This window comes from Ptychodera flava, chromosome 19 (assembly GCF_041260155.1).
Source record: "Ptychodera flava strain L36383 chromosome 19, AS_Pfla_20210202, whole genome shotgun sequence".
NCBI classification, from domain to species: Eukaryota; Metazoa; Hemichordata; class Enteropneusta; family Ptychoderidae; genus Ptychodera; species Ptychodera flava.
The window spans coordinates 11,372,529-11,390,269 of record NC_091946.1 but is presented as its reverse complement, the minus strand read 5'-3'; the positions used below and the strand labels follow the sequence as shown (position 1 = coordinate 11,390,269).

Genomic DNA, 17,741 nt, shown 5'->3' with positions numbered 1-17,741 from the left:
ATATATATATATATATATATATATATATATACATATATATTATATGTTATAAGATAATGTAATATAATGTAGTAATATATTATATGCATGTGTGTATAATAGATATATATTATGTGCATGTGTGTACAATAAATATATATATTAATTATATGTATACATTTGTTTGCTTAATTGTTTGCATATTATTTATTCAACGTTCTATGATATTGTGTTTGTTTGTTTGTTTATATATATGTTTGTCTGTGTGTTTATTATTATGTATTTGTATGCTTGTTTGTATGCTTGTTTATTTTTTGCTTGTTTATTTGTTTATTTGTGACTGCTCCCCACCCCCACCCCTCACACCACCCCCACCCCCGTGGTACCATATGCCATACTATAAACAGCCACTTTCGGTGCAGTCCGGTTGCATTTAGCCATGCGCAGACCTTCACAGATATGAACACTACATGCCACACCAAAATCACAATCTGTACTGAACTCAGAAGACACTGTTGTAAATGTAAATCTCTCTCTCTCTCTCTCTCTCTCTCTCTCTCTCTCTCTCTCTCTCTATTCGGCATTTTCATCTGTTTCACAATAATTATTTCCAATAATCTCAGCGTATGTATTGATTTTTACTACTGTCTGTATAATGATTCAATCATCAGTTTGCGGCTTGTAGACATTACCCCCGGTGACCGTCACCCTGTCGCCTCTTAATATTTCTACACTAAATTTAATGCTTTCCACACCTTCGATAGGAGTAGAAGTTAGAAAAGTTGAAGTTGCTTTTTAAGGTGTCGTATTTCCAGAATAGATTAGGGAATTTGTAAGACACCATCTTTTCATGCTTTGGTGTGTACATATATCGGGACCTTGGGGTTTGGCGGGAAAATTAATCCAATCTTCGCCGCGAGCTAATCATGTGAACCGTGCAAGTTAAATGTAAGCTACACCTTATAAAACTTATTTAGGACACATTTCACTTTCGTTAATTCTCGATCCAGCTTGTTTTTACCAAATACCGACGTTTAACGATGGGAATTCCACTAATTCCGGATGGCAAACAAGAAGTTACCTGTTTGTACATTACGGAGAAGGGATCCTTTCTTTTTGCTGCGTTGTGAGTGGGCGGCCCCCCTCGTGACTCTGACGACAAGAAATCAACAGTACACAACCAGGTCACAAGAACGCCAGTGTGCATGCTTTCTCAGTAGTCCATATTTTTTGCGTGGGCTTGTTTTGCGCAGTCTCAATGATTCCCTGGTGCACAACATCCCGTGATTTAAGTTAAAATAAGCTTCCTGGGATTTCCCAACCTGAAAAGTTCGCCGGCACAGCCTATCAGAGTAGGCGTTTAAAGAGACTGAAGAGACTAAGCCGCTAGTATATATTAGTATTATAGTACCCGGCGGATGATTCACCAGTTCGGAGTTCACTGCTGCACGTTTGCTTAACCGCTGCTCGGTCGACGAGAAAGCCGCAATTTGGGCGCATCTTTCAGCTCTAACGTCATGGTATGTATGCATTTTACACATATTTAGCCTCGTCTCAGTTAAACCGCAAGCCTCTATAGATACCTCGACTTCTCGTACAGTTTTATCCAGAGAAGGATTTTGCTCAAAACGCGAAGCTCTAACAAGGGTCGTGTATAGCGTAAGCATGGCCGTGGTACTTTCACTTTTCCCGACAAACTAGTATTAGCACAGTCCCCTGTTATCTATTCCGCTCTTGGACTATGCGTCCCATAGACGTGTGTACATATGCCTGACGTCTACACGTGCGAATAGAATGTACAAAAGGTTAGCTTTGACTCGTTGTCCGCCTTCTTTCGGCCGTCGTCCACACTCTTCCCCTGGAGAGTGTGGACGAAGGCCGAAAGCGCTAGCTGAGGTTAGCTCGGCCTCGCCCGAGCCAACAAAAAGGGTCGAACAATACAGGCCGCGATCGGATACAAGATGACATATTCGTGTTTTTCATCTCCCCGTGAAGGTCAGTTACCCAGTCATCGACGGCTCGCATGTAATTGGACCTAAAGGCAGAGTTATAAAGGACAGAGTCCAGAGCGACTCGTTTCAACTTTCATTCCCAGCTGCAAACCCGGGATTTGTACAGCTTGGGAAAGCTATGCGTGGCAGGTGTTACCGGCGCTATACGGCCTCCCACCACAACGCCGGGAAGACACTGCACTGTACGCAGTGCTAGGGTTCGCATAGTCCGATGCTAGATTTGTAGTAATTTTACGTTCTACCGTTCCTACGCCTTTATTTTGAAAACTGTCAGTCGTTATGTCTGCAAGCCAGTACAGACATATTGAAGTGAAAAAGTGGTTTTGAACACCAAATTTGTAGTATGCACTACAACAATGCTTAGCCAAGGAAGACGCCTATCAACTTTTCCTACTTCGGCAGTTGACATCAAAACCAACGGTACAGGCCGACATAGCGAAAAACGTACACTTGCCATAACATTTTGTGGCGAGATTGAATTCGAAAAGAAACCTAAATTGAGCGATTAAACCGGCTTAATTATATTCCACTGTGCAAACCCGACTTTATTGTATTGACAATCGTACGGTTTTCAAATTTCATCTTTATATATATATATATATATATATATATATATATATATATATATATATATATATTAAATAATAAAGACAAGGGAAGTTATTTCTCTCTTACTTTGATGAAGTCTACACATTGTCCTTCGTAAAATAAGTGACGATGGAAACACCGCTGACGACGAAGCTCCTGTTTTTAACTTGACGATGATGATGATAATGATGATGATGACGATGAAAGTAGGGAAATAAATATGATACCCAAGATTATCTTAATGATTTATTGATCAAATCCAGGAAGCAGAGGGAGATGTGAACTACCCCAACAACGGATCAACTGTTCAACTATGGTCGGCGGAGAGCAACAGAGGAGGAAGATATCTGCACGTCGACACGTCCGTTATCTTGGAAAGGGAAAACGGCATGCCTTCCGCCTACGCCGTCGACTTCAGTGGTCGGACCGCAGAAGAATTGAGTAAGTACATCTTACCAAATCACAAAAAGGTTTAACACTCAGACATTATTTATAGATACGGAGTGAGAAGTGAAGTTATCTGTACTTAAGGTGGGAAAAAAGTATTGATTCGGTTAGTATCTTGCAACCTAGGTTGTAACAGTTGTGTGCTAAGAACTCTGGTCATATATATATATATATATATATATATATATATATATATATATATATATATATAATAACACACACATATCAAAAAATGAATATCATTTTACTGGTAAAACAGGTAATATAAGAGTGCAACCTCGCTTCAAAAAAGCGAAAAGAGCAAAAACAGATAAAGAAGGCATGAAAGAAAATGTCACAGTTTCTTATATGGATGTTTTCCATCGATTTCAGCTCTCTTTAGATTTTACACCATTCAAGATGACCCCCACGAGGTCAACGAAGGTCAAAGAGTTTTACTGGGAATGCCGTGTAATAGAATATACTCAGGTGATGACAATTGTATTTTCCTGTTGGTCGCCTGGCCAGAAGCAACACAGGGTCGTGACAACAACAAAGTACACAGGGGCATTGCTGCAAAGGTAAGTTTTACTTGGCAGTTTTAACGTTTATTTTCACGAAATATTGACGTATTTTTATGGTTGATATGCCAGTTGTGTTTCTCCCCGTCTGTGTTCTGTCGACTGATAGTGCAAAATTGCAGTTTTGTCGTTACCGCCCGGTTGATATCGCGCGCAACATATGATTGGTTGAAGCGCGGTCCCTCGGGAAACTTCACGCGCTCAGCGAGCAATGAATCTAACAGCACCAATTTTATCGATGTTATGGCAGAAAACAAAAGATTGGCTTCCCTTTATTTAAAAAATATGTTCATCTTCTTTTACAAACTCGGTGGAAATCAAACCTGTTTCAACTGCTCTTAAAATACAAAGTCGAATTCAGAAATTGTTCGAAGAAAGTCATGATGGAAATTCGTAAGTTTTGAGTACATGTTGTCTTTTTCACCACTTCCAGAAACTGAAATATCTCCAAGAAGATGAATCCGACCCACCCCGACCTGATCTCTCCGGCCTGGCAAAACCAGAAGCCGGTACATTCAAAGTCTTGCCAATGAGGCTGGATACGACTTTCCTTGTCCGGGATTACGTCATCAACGATGGCCACGAGTCAAGGGAAGAGGAGAAGTTCCGGTACTGGACGTCAAACGAGGACGGCTGGATTGAGCGTACTGGGAAACAGTGTGACTTGGACGAACGGTACATCAACCCCGGAATGAAGTTTAACATTATCGAGCACGAAGAACAACAGGCCCCTCAAACGCCTGTCAAAGTCGGCCTTCAAGGCGATGTATTTTTCAGGCGGGAGACTTTCTTGCAGCGCTTCAGAGGCTCCGTCGTCCGGTGGTTTAGTTGTGCGCGTATCCGAGTGTCTTGAAAGCCCAACACGGGGACATTTATGCAGATTACACCGTAAAGTATTCAAACACAGCCTTTGATCGACAACGCAATATATGATATAAAGCACAAAAACTTTTCAATTTTAAAGGGTCAATGAAATATACGGCAGGCCGTTTTTGGGGTAACAAACGTATTCTGTTACCCTTATTGACCTCACTACGCATAAATTTATGTCACTGCTTGGACTTGATAATCATGAATTCCTAGAGATATTTAATGTGTGATGACGAACTTTTTTAGGGAAAAAAGCTTTTGTATAAAAATGAGAATCAAAAAACCATCCCATGCCATCAAACTAACATTTCATGCCATCAAACTAACATTTTAGTCGTGGAAGCTCAACTTTGAATGCAGTTCAGTGCTGTTTGTGTTTAACGTGCTTGCTTGTCCCGCCCCCCCCCCCCCCCCCGAAAACAATAGTTAAGCAACAATGTACCCCCTCCCGGCCCATAATGGACGAAAGCAAACTTTGCGCAACATAATGTATGAGTACATTATGGTGGAGTGCAAAGTTTGAGTCCATATTGGGTCGGAAAAGAGCACATTATTGCTATTATTATAGAAATAACGGGCGACGCGCTGACCATTAAAGGTATACTGTCACCTGTTCCAATTTTGCCACAGTTACCATGGAAAGAGAAAATCTAACCAATCAAAGATTTTAAGCGGGTGGCCGCTTTTTAAAAACAGCGCCCTCACATGGGTATTTTGAATACCAAGGAACACCCTCTGACCATATATGGACATATTTAGATAACAGGTGACTGTATACCTTTAACGTTTATTTGTGGGCAAGGGCGAGAGGAAAGCCAAAAATTAACGGGCGAGGCTTGCCGAGCCCGTTAATTTGGCTTTCCTCGAGCCCGCGCCCACAAATAAACGTTAATGGTCAGAGCAGAGTCTGTTATTTCCATGATATTATCAGTGAACCCAAGAAAACTGTCAAAATTTCCGAAAATTTCAGGAGCGAACGACAACTGGGCCCAGAAACTGAGCATTACGCGACGCACTGTCACGCGCGCTGTAAAAAATTGGCAAATCTGGAGATGTTTTCAGAAAAAAGTATCTCAACTTGACCTACAAGTGCTCCATTCTATTTTCTGATTGATTATGATTGACGTTTGAGATGTAAAGTTACGATACTTTGAGTTGTTAATCTTATTATTCATATTCACGGGCATGTAAACAAACCATTACTGTGTATTTGTGGTCAGTCACGTGGTTCGGCTGGACCAATCGAAATGCGACGGGCAGCGCATGGTAATATAATTTATAGTTTTGGCAACGCTAGTGAATTTGTAAATTTTGAAAACATCCTAGGCCACAATACTGGATAATTGGATACATTATCAGTAATAATCTGGGGTATGACGTCACAAAATGCACTGCTATTGACAAAGCTATAATATATTATATCATACCAGTATATTGATGGCGCAAGTACAGCGATCCGACTGGTCGAGACGCGAAAAGAACCATGGTATTGGCGATATACCACGGCAGGCATGCGCGCGAGCTCTCAGCTTGAGTACAAATCCGTTTTTGACGTTCCACACCAGAATTTCAATATACTGTTATGATATAATAGCAATAAATCACACCCTGCGGCGGTATACCACTCGATTTTGACCAGTTCACTTCATATATGCACTCGCTATTTTTGTTTCGACATACTTTAGAGCAAAGACCATGAAAATATATTTTGTACACAAAGAATGAGGACAATATCAAAATTTACAGCTTTTTGGCCAGTGATTGTTGTTTTTAGCGGAAGAGTTGCTCAATAGCTTGAAGAAGTGTCCATCGCAACTTTAACACTATTTGTACAATAAAAAGCCCACTTATGGCATTATTTTGGTAACATATACTACCATGACATCGGTACAAGTATCTCAGAACAGCAAATATATATGTATCTTAGACTAGAAAATGAAAACTCACATAAATGTGACGTTTATGTATATTTTCGCAGCAGAGACACTTTAAACGCCGACAGTAATTGTAAATTTTACATTTTGAAAAGTCAGCAGGGCATTTTGCAAAGAAGGAATAAAGAAGAAATAAAGAAAACAAATGATTCCTGTCATTCTGCTCGTTTCGAGACATGCATCAATATGACTTAATACTATAGTAGTTTTCCGCTTTTGCTATGCTCAACAATATTCTCACCTTAGTAACCTTATACAAAAGGCAAATACACAACCTCAATGATTCACGTTGTTATGTCAGTATGAAGCTGCTGCCCCTTCACACCCATAAATTGTTAAAAAGAAAGAAAAAATCTTGTCAGTATGAGACTGAAAATGCTCAGAAAAAAAAAATCAAGAAAATCGAACCACTGCATCACTTTGCTATGATGCCAAGTACCATGCAGGGACCCATACGACCAATGTAAACATGTATCCAAGGTACGATGGTGATTGATGAAAATTAAAACATGTCTGTCATAATCTACATCGTATTATTTAAGTATTTGCAGCTATGTCGATGAGGTGTATCTAGATATCGTGCACGAAATACATTGTTTGTAAACAAGAAACTCGCACAGGCGCAGTTCCGACGACGGTTTCCCTTTAAATAGACGCTGACTATGAGAAAAGTCATTCCAATTAACTAATAGCTACCCCTACAAAATCTATACCAATACGGAAGATGTGAACGATTATATTTTCCCAAATACAGTATTTGACATTGGGGGAACAGACGTTGTGACACTGTCAATTAAAGAACTGCCACGTGTATTTTTGTGAGCCGTGGCAGTTTGAAGTACACAATTTGAACGTAAGCCTTTTCGACATTATTTTGGAGACTGTTCGTTCATTAATTGGAAAAAAAAATTACATTGAGCTTTTTGCATTTTTGCACTTGCGTTTTTGCATTTCGATTATGATACGATGCGAACCTGCAACCTTTTCTCAGCTACTAGCATATCTCTGTGGCATTCTCCTCGACTCTTTGGTTGCCGTCGACGCACTTGACGTAGTCACGTCGCGTGGTGGCGTTGCGTATTTTGAACACCTTTAGCTCGTCGCCGTCAAGGAGCACCAGCTTACGAGTAGCCGTGACGCACACGCTGCGAGGATCGGTGAGACCGTCTCGTTTGCTTGCAACAACGTTCAGGAACTTGCCGTCCGGATCAAACGACTGAACTCGGCGGTTGTTGCTGTCACATACGTAGATGTTGTCCTCGCTGTCGACCGCTACTCCCGTCGCCCAACTGAACTGACCGTCCTTGTCGCCATAGCAACCGAAAGAGAACAAGAAGTTGGTGTTGGAGTCAAAGACGAGCACGCGGTCGTTACCACTGTCCGTCAGTATGACGTTATTTTTACTGTTGACAGCAATTGACGACGGGAATTCAAATTCGCCGTGCTCCAGTTCCTTGCCCACGACGGTGTGAATGTTTCGACCTTCCATATCTGTTGTGTGGATGCAATGGTTTCCAAGCAGTCCTCTGTCAATAACATGGACATGCCCATCGCGGCTGACGGCAAGGCCTTCTGGGTATTTCATCCTCTCATTTCCGTAGCAACTGACCAGGTTACCATCTAAGGTACAAATTACGACCTGACTATTGAGGCTGTCTGTGACAACCAATCTGGAATCGCTCGCGAACGCTACGCCGACTGGGGAGAACTGCGAACTGAAATTCTTGAATCCAATTTCATTCTGCAAGTTCAGCTCGATGTCGTACATGAAAACTCGGTGACCACCGGAATCGGCGACGGCGACGATTCCGGATGAGTTGACAGCGATTCCGGAGAACCCCGAATCAGCGCCGACGCAGCCCCGAGTGGTTCGTTCGAGCTCAACGCGCGACTGGCTAGCTCTTGTTTCACCAAGTGTAGTATGGTGCTTGGACAAACCTAGAGCATTTTGCGCCTTCCAAACGGCGTCATACTTTGACGGTGTCTTGAAGTCTGGTGAATGCGAGAGTGCCAACTGCGGCGATGTAGAGTCGGATAAAACACGACCCAGAAACCCTCGCGGAAAGTTCGTGTTCGGAATAAACTGCAAGTGGCTGTTTTCCTCGGGCTCGCATCGTGTATCAAGCGAAAGTAACTGCGCAACTCTATCTTCCATTTGCTTCTTCGATAATAGTATTTCAACATCGGTGCCGTGACGGAGTAATTTTTCACTCACGTCGCAAGCTGTCGACAGAGCCTCGATCGCCGCCACTAAATCCTCCTCTTGCAGCTTCAGGACGCGCTGTTTCGCCTGGCCATGCATCTGAAGCTCTCCGCGAAGCTTTTCCCTTTCCTCCTTCACTCTTTTAATCACCTGATTAACCTGTTTTTCCAGTTCTTTTCCCTCCCGTTCCAGCCCGTCCTGGATATCGCGGGAAGTTGCTGCCACTGCATCGCGGCCACTTCTCAACACCGACAGTTTGGTTTTGGCCTTTTCCAGAATCCGACGAAAATCGCCTGTCTGCTGCACGGCTGCATCTTTGAGGTAGACGTGTCTGTGCTCCGGCACTCGGTGTTCGATCAACGTGCACTTGTAACATATAGCTTTTCGACAAGTATGGCAGAAAAACTCGACTTCGCTGCCGTGGTAGGGACAGAGGGGTTGTCTGTTTGACCGACTTCCATCCTGCGCCGTTGAGCAGAATTCGTCGATCGTAAGACTGCGATGGTTTCTTGTCGCAGTGAGTTTTCCGTGGGCTGAAAAACAGACATCGCACAAAAACTGAGCGCAGTCGACGCACCGTCTGCCGGCGGCGTTCTCGCAGCATCCGCACCGGACTTCGGTCTTGCCTGAGGCTGCATCTTCAGCGTCGACCACATCTCGTAGATTGTCGATGAAATCGTTACTGGTCAGAGCCTCCACTCCCTTCGGCGGCAACACCCATGTTTGCTTGCAAATGGGGCAACGCGGCGGCGCGTCCGGCTGCTCCACCAGACGGCTCTGTATGCACAACTTGCAGAACGAGTGAAGACACGGTAGCTGCTTTGGTTCATTAAGGAGTCCGCAACAAATGCGGCAAGTCAAGAAATCCTTGTCGATCTGACCGGCCGGGGATGAGGAAGCCATTTGACTTAATCAAAATGGCTACGCCAGGTTAAGCCACTAGCCCACCGGACACTTCACGTATCAGATCGTAAACCGGTGTGTGCTTAATTTGTCAAAGTCTTGCTCTCGGAGGTCTATAAATTGAATGTTGCCCGGCAAGAAGGTCAAGTATTCGCCAAACCAATTGAAGTATTCGTTGTTGTTAGGAGTGCCCGAAATTAAGCCTTGCCAGGTCACCAACTCACGTTTTATCAATGGATTTACATGTAACTCATTTATTTCTCGACGAGGAAACATTGCCATTAAATGTCTAGCTGCTACCTCCGTGCTCCACCCTACTACCCCACGCATGTAAAATTCGATCCCAGTTCTCCGACTTTCCCATCGTGGACCAAGTACATGGTAACCTGCAAGTAGCACGAAAATGACCTCTGGCCGAATAAAACGCTATCTGCATGTCCGAGCATGATTTCGCGAAGTTGAAATTCCACAAACCGTGTCCTATCATGTTATCGAAAATACTACACCTATAATTTAGCAGGCTTGACCATCATCAGATTGCCCACTTCAGCTGACTTGTCAAAAGGAGCATTCCATTTTATCATCAATAGCTGTAAGTTGTACGAAGTGAACAAGAAGCTACGACACAAATATCGAGAAGTATAAAACCTGTTGTTCTCAGGCTACAGACTATAATCTAAGCAGAAATCTTACTGGTTTTGCTCAGGCTACATTCACTGGGATTATTACATGTAAAAGAGGTGTTCACTGACAGGAGGTTTCAGACGAAGGCTCGGCGGATCTTATATTTCGAATCCCACATACCGAGTAAAATTTTGAAGTGCCAAGATCGCGGTGTTGACACGATTAAAATTTTCACGTCCCTATACTCAATGAATGTAAATTACAATGTAGGACATCGATCGTCATGTACTTGGTCAAAGTTCAGTACACTTGATGCTACCGGGTGTATCAACATGCTTGGGTGGTGGAGAAAGAACTTGCAATTGACATATAAAACAAAATTAACGAAAAAAATTATAAAATGTTACAGATACTTGACAAATATCCTAAACTTTTCATCCAAGTCATTGGTATTGTAAGGTGAAATGAAGATAAGAAGATGATCATTTGTGATCAAGAGAGAGCACTGATGAAAGAACATTATGTTCTATGATATTTGCTGTGCCCTTACTTAAAAATTGTCAGGTTACATGACGTAAGTGAAACAAACTTTAAAATGTTCACTTAACAAGCTTGCAATTTTCATGACACAACAATAATTATTCTGTAACATACTCAACCTAGAGCATCCTTTCTTTTCACTTTAATCCAAAAAATCAACTTCTAGAGCCTTTTATAAGGCTCGGCCCACAGACTATGACCTTCATACTTATGAGTTTGCCAAAAAGAACCACACTCCTTAGTATTGTCAAAGTTGGAAAATACGACTTTGAGAGCAAGAAAAAATGATGAAAGCACGTTTCATGTTTTATATGCAATATTTCCCCAAATCGTAAATCCACAGTCAAGCCCTCATCCTTAGAAGCTGGTAATCTTTTTAACTTCAAAGCCTTACTTTACAAGCATACAGCTTCGTGGATATTTAGATTGTCAAATGATTTACTGACTGACATATGAACCACTTTCTTCGAATGTGCCCGACATGATCGTATATTTGGTTATCACGCACGGAGGCCGTTGCACGAGACGCTTCGGAAAAGTTTCAGGTTGGTACAGCTCTATATATCCAGATCCCTTACATACGTATGCATTTAGATTTTTTCAACGCTCTGCCACAAGATTAAACATTTTCAAGTCATTCATCCAATCGTTTTTACCATTATTAACATGTCAACTGAATCTTAGCATTAAAGGACGATAGTCCTTGGGCTGGAGGGGCCCACCGTGCACCCCCTCCCACATCCCTACTACATGGGTATTTTTTTGTTCTTTAGGACCTGCTGAACAAGAAAAAAGATGTTAACATTGGATATTTTGGGATGCACTACCTATCTGGGCTAGTTTTTGATTTGCATGTACCGCAAAAAAACGGCGAAAAATGGGTAGGGGTATGGGGTACTATATCCTCCCCTACATTAAGTAAACTAGCATGAAATAGCACAAACCATACATTTTTGGAAAGCTCAGATTTTGCTCTTTATGAGAAACACCAATTTTAGCAAAATTAATTTGTGTACATAGAATAGGACGACTTTAAAATGAATTTTTTGACAATTTGAAATTTTTTACCCAAAATACCATGTAACAATTGTGATTTACTTTCTATTCAGCAAAATTTTGACAGCTTTTTGTGTTTGAATTATTTAATCCCACATATTAAACAAGAAAAAAAGTGTTAACATTAGATATTTAACTATACACTACTTCTCTGGAGTCAATTTTGAATTGCGTGTATCTGTATTGGGTTTGCAAAAGCTAGGGGTAGGGGTACAACATTCTTTCCCTGATGAAGTAAACTGACTGGAAATGCCATAAACCTTATAGTTTTAGAAAGCTTAGATACTGGTCTTTCTAAAATGCATAAGGTTTTAGTAAAAAATATGACGTCATAGAATTGGATAACTTTAAATCGATTTTTTCTGGTAATTCAGTATTTTTAACCGGAAGAAAATACGATAACTATTGTTTCCTCCTTATGAAGCAAATCAAACAGATTTTATGGATGTTATTCACTAATTGCAATGTGCTGAAGAAGAAAATAAATGTCAAAATTGGGTATTTACCATGCATTATTGTCTCTAGTCACTAAAATAGCAAGTTTTGCTACATTGGTATATCGTGAATGGGCATTTTATTGTTATGCAATGAACTAATGCAAAACCTTAAAAAGAAGACTTTAAAATGTGCACACATAGTCATATTGCCATTTTCTCCTTCAAGTAAATAGATTATTGACGACTGTCTTTTTTTATAATTTAATTTTTAAATATTTTTCTATAAAATAATTTTGATAAGACGTATTTGGAAAATTGTCTATGCCTCCTTGTCTTACTTATACAGCAAGCATTACTAACAATCTATTAGGCCGAGGCTAGAGGGGGCGTCTACGTGCACCTTCCCCCCAACCCCACAGGATAACAAACCTGTAATTTGCAGAAGCCTTGGGATCCCTAGAATAAGAAATGGGATTTTAACAGACAAAATATAGGGACTCAATAGCTGTTACGGTCATGTTTTGAAGGGTACCACAAAATCACGATTTTGTGACCCACATGGATTTTTGTCAAACCTGTCTTCTTGTACGTGATCTGCTGAGCTTACTGTTTAACATGACCTACGTTATGGGGTATTATTAGAAAGGTGATTTATTCTTCTTGAATATGGTATATTGCAATATGCAATATCTTCTATAGTTTTCATGAAATAGGGCAATAATTAACCCCATACCCCAAAGTTTTTATGTCACAAATTACTGTCAAAACTAATCTAAATTCCACCAATTATTTACCTATACATAATACAAAAGGCAATACTGTGTATTAACTTTGTGTTATTTGCTACAGGTACATGTTAGAAACTTGGAATAAACTTTTAACAGAAAAAATATTGGGATCCTGTAGCTGTAACAGTCATATTTTGAAGGGTACCGAAAAATCACAGTATTACTGACTCGCATTCGTTTTTGTTAAACCTGTCTTCTTGTAAGTCTTCTGCTGAGCTTATTTTGAACATAACGAGGCCAATGGGGTAACATTAGAAAGTTAATTTACTCTTCTTTAAAATGATATGTTGCAATATGCAATATCTTCTATAGTTTTCTTGAAATAAGATCAAAACTTAGCCCATACTCCAACGTTTTATGTCGCAAATTACCATCAAACTAATCTCAAATTCTACCAATTATTTTCCTAGACACTTTACAAAAGGCAATGCTTTGTATAAAATATATTTTATTTGGTACAGGGACATGTCAAAAATATGAGCTAGACTTTAAACAGACAAAATATTGGTATTGAATGCCTGTTACTGGCATGCTTTGAAGGGTACCGTGAAGTCAGAGTATTACCGACTCGCATATGTTTTTGTTAAATGTTTCGTCTTGTAAGTCTTCTGCTGAGCTTTTTATCATAGCCTAGGTTATGGGCTGCCATTTGGAAAGACAATTTATTTGGCTTTAAAATGACATATTGTAATATACAATATCTTCTATAGTTTTCATGAAATAGGACCAAACCTTACCCCATACCCCAAAGTTTTATATCGCAAATTACTGTCAAAACTAATCTTCAATTCTATCAATTATTTACCTAGACATTATACAAAGGGCAAAGCTTTGTGTCAAATTTGTTTTATTTGATACAGGTAAATGTTAGAAACTTGAAATAAACTTTTAATAGAAAAATATCCAGATGCTGTAGCTGTAACGGCCATATTTTGAATGGTACTGCAAAATCACAGTATTGCCAACTCGCATACATTTTTGTTAAATCTGTCTTCTTGTAAGTCGTCTACTGAGCTTACTTTTTATCATAACGTAGCCAGTTGGGCATCAATAGAAAAGTAATTACTCTTCTTTAAAATAATATATTGCAATATGCAATATCTTTTATAGTTTCATGAAAAAGGACCACAACTTACCCCATACCCCAAAGTTTTATATTCCAAATTACCGTCAAAACTAATCTCAAATTCTGACAACTATTTACCGGGACATTATATAAAGGGCAATGATTTGTATTAAATTTAGTATATTTGCTTTAGGTTCATGTTAGAAACTTGAAACGAACTTTTAACAGAAGAAATATTGTGATACCTTAGCTGTAACAGTCAGATTTTGAAGGGTACCACAAAATCACAGTATCGCCAACTCGCATACGTTTGGTTAAACCTGTCTTATTGTAAGTCATCTGCTGAGCCTATTTTTTAACATAACCCGGCTATTGAGGTATCGTTTGATATGACATATTGTAATATACAATATCTTCTTTAGTGTTCAGGAAATAAGACCAAAACTTACCCCACACCCCTAAGTTTATATTGCAAATTTACTGTCACTATTAATCTCAAATTCTACCAAACTTTTACCTAGACATATTACAAAAGGCAATGATTTGTATGAAATCTGTTTTATTTGCTACAGAGACATGTTACAAATATTAGATAGACGTTTAACAGACAAAATATTGGGAATGAATGGTTGTTGCTGTCATGTTTTGAAGGGTACTGTAAAGTCTCAGTCTTGCCGGCCCACTCGTAGGTGTTTTGTTAAATGTGTCATCTTGTAAGTCATCTGCTGAGCTTACTTTTTACTCTAAACTATCTTATAGGCTATCATAGGAAAGAAAACTTTTTTGCCTTAAAGTGACATATTGTAATATGAAATATCTTCAATAGTTTTCATGAAATAGAACCAAACTTACCCCGTATCCCAAATTCGCAAACTGCAAAGTTTCGAACAGATGTAGTTTGCAAATAAAACTAAGGGCTGGGGTAAGTTTTTTGCCATTTCATTACAACTTCAGATGATAATGCACTTTATCATATGCTAAATAAAGAGTGATAAAAGCTTTGTGATGATACCCTACAATCAGCGTTACGGATAAAATAAAGGTTGGCAGATACATTTCATGGAAACTTGTTTAATAAAATTTCATGGGGTTTCAGCAACATATATCCTGCTATCCTTCAAACTATGATGCTAACAGCTATTAAATCACAATAATTATCCAGTGTTAATGGTATCTTTCATAGTTGGAAAATGTCCCTGTAACAAATAAAATAGGTTTCATACAAAATTTGTCTTTTTTATAGAATTTATCGAAATTAAATGTTAGTTTTGACAGTAATTTACAACATAAAACTTTGGGGTATGGGGTAAGGTTTGGTCCTATTTCATGAAAACTATAGAAGATATTGTATATTACAATATGTCATTTTAAAGCCAAATAAATTGTCTTTCCAATGGCAGCCCATAAGCTAGGCTATGATAAAAAGCTCAGCAGAAGACTTACAAGACGAAACATTTAACAAAAGCATGCCAGTAACAGTCATTCAAAACCAATATTTTGTCTGTTAAAAGTCTACCTCATATTTTTGACATGTCCCTGTACCAAATAAAATATATTTTATACAAAGAATTGCCTTTTGTAAAGTGTCTAGGAAAATAATTGGTAGAATTTGAGATTAGTTTGATGGTAATTTGGTAACATAAAACGTTGGAGTTGGGCTAAGTTTTGATCTTATTTCAAGAAAACTATAGAAGATATTGCATATTGCAACATATCATTTTAAAGAAGAGTAAACTAACTTTCTAATGTTACCCCATTGGCCTCGTTATGTTCAAAATAAGCTCAGCAGAAGACTTACAAGAAGACAGGTTTAACAAAACGAATGCGAGTCAGTAATACTGTGATTTTTCGGTACCCTTTAAATATGACTGTTACAGCTACAGGATCCCAATATTGTTTCTGTTAAAAGTTTATTCCAAGTTTCTAACATGTACCTGTAGCAAATAACACAAAGTTAATACACAGTATTGCCTTTTGTATTATGTATAGGTAAATAATTGGTGGAATTTAGATTAGTTTTGACAGTAATTTGTGACATAAAACTTTGGAGTATGGGGTTAATTATGGCCCTATTTCATGAAAACTATAGAAGATATTGCATATTGCAATATACCTATTCAAGAAGAATAAATCACCTTTCTAATGATACCCCATAACGTAGGTCATGTTAAACAGTAAGCTCAGCAGATCACGTACAAGAAGACAGGTTTGACAAAAATCCATGTGGGTCACAAAATCGTGATTTTGTGGTACCCTTCAAAACATGACCGTAACAGCTATTGAGTCCCTAAATTTTGTCTGTTAAAATCCCATTTCTTATTCTAGGGATCCCAAGGCTTCTGAAAATTACAGGTTTGTTATCCTGTGGGGTGGGGGGGGGGGAAGGTGCACGTAGTCGCCCCTCTAGCCTCGGCCTAATAGATTGTTAGTAATGCTTGCTGTATAAGTAAGACAAGGAGGCATAGACAATTTTCCAAATACGTCTTATCAAAATTATTTTATAGAAAAATATTTAAAAATTAAATTATAAAAAAGACAGTCGTCAATAATCTATTTACTTGAAGGAGAAAATGGCAATATGACTATGTGTGCACATTTTAAAGTCTTCTTTTTAAGGCTGTGCATTAGTTCATTGCATAACAATAAAATGCCCATTCACGATATACCAATGTAGCAAAACTTGCTATTTTAGTGACTAGAGACAATAATGCATGGTAAATACCCAATTTTGACATTTATTTTCTTCTTCAGCACATTGCAATTAGTAAATAACATCCATAAATCTGTTTGATTTGCTTCATAAGGAGGAAACAATAGTTATCGTATTTTCTTCCGGTTAAAAATACTGAATTACCAGAAAAAATCGATTTAAAGTTATCCAATTCTATGACGTCATATTTTTTTACTAAAACCTTATGCATTTTAGAAAGACCAGTATCTAAGCTTTCTAAAACTATAAGGTTTATGGCATTTCAAGCCAGTTTACTTCATCAAGGAAAGAATGTTGTACCCCTACCCCTAGCTTTTGCAAACCCCATACAGATACACGCAATTCAAAATTGACTCCAGAGAAGTAGTGTATAGTTAAATATCTAATGTTAACACTTTTTTCTTGTTTAATATGTGGGATTAAATAATTCAAACACAAAAAGCTGTCAAAATTTTGCTTAATAAAAAGTAAATCACAATTGTTACATGGTATTTTGGGTAAAAAATTTCAAAATTGTCAAAAAAATTCATTTTAAAGTCGTCCTATTCTATGTACACAAATTAATTTTGCTAAAATTGGTGTTTCTCATAAAGAGCAGAATCTGAGCTTTCCAAAAATGTATGGTTTGTGCTATTTCATGCTAGTTTACTTAATGTAGGGGAGGATATAGTACCCCCTACCCCTACCCATTTTTCGCCATTTTTTGCGGTACATGCAAATCAAAAACCAGCCCAGATAGGTAGTGCATCCCAAAATATCCAATGTTAACATCTTTTTTCTTGTTCAGCAGGTCCTAAAGAACAAAAAAATACCCATGTAGTAGGGATGTGGGGGGGGGGGTGCACGGTGGGCATCTCCAGCCCACGGACTACCATAGTAAAATTGTGTAGACCAATCTTGTCAGTGATTATGCAGTGCGTGCGCCCTCTATTGAAGATGGGGAAAACTACGTAAAATAGCGATGGTCATCTCTGTATAATATAATTGCGTGTATCAGTAACTAGGACAAGAACGAACACTGTTT

General features: G+C 38.9%; 2 protein-coding genes across 2 annotated transcripts; one reads left to right on the top strand and one right to left on the bottom strand.

The window, feature by feature from the left end:
• The first annotated feature begins 1,316 nt into the window (after positions 1-1,316).
• LOC139118559 (uncharacterized) lies at positions 1,317-6,539 on the top strand. The gene is made up of 4 exons (XM_070681913.1): positions 1,317-1,499; positions 2,843-3,020; positions 3,399-3,586; positions 4,020-6,539. The coding sequence occupies exons 1-4, from the start codon at positions 1,497-1,499 to the stop codon at positions 4,437-4,439; spliced, it is 789 nt and encodes a 262-aa protein (XP_070538014.1). The 5' UTR covers positions 1,317-1,496; the 3' UTR covers positions 4,440-6,539.
• Positions 6,540-7,384: 845 nt separating this feature from the next.
• LOC139118973 (tripartite motif-containing protein 2-like) lies at positions 7,385-9,496 on the bottom strand. Its single transcript, XM_070682572.1, has one exon. The coding sequence runs from the start codon at positions 9,494-9,496 to the stop codon at positions 7,385-7,387; it is 2,112 nt and encodes a 703-aa protein (XP_070538673.1).
• Positions 9,497-17,741: the final 8,245 nt, after the last annotated feature.

Excerpts from the sequence above, each read along its gene's own strand:
- LOC139118559 (XM_070681913.1), top strand. Across the intron at positions 3,021-3,398 it reads TCGGACCGCAGAAGAATTGA|CTCTCTTTAGATTTTACACC; the intron begins GTAAGTACATCT and ends CATCGATTTCAG. Across the intron at positions 3,587-4,019 it reads ACAGGGGCATTGCTGCAAAG|AAACTGAAATATCTCCAAGA; the intron begins GTAAGTTTTACT and ends CACCACTTCCAG.
- LOC139118973 (XM_070682572.1), bottom strand. The coding sequence starts at position 9,496 with ATGGCTTCCTCATCCCCGGCCGGTCAGATCGACAAGGATTTCTTGACT.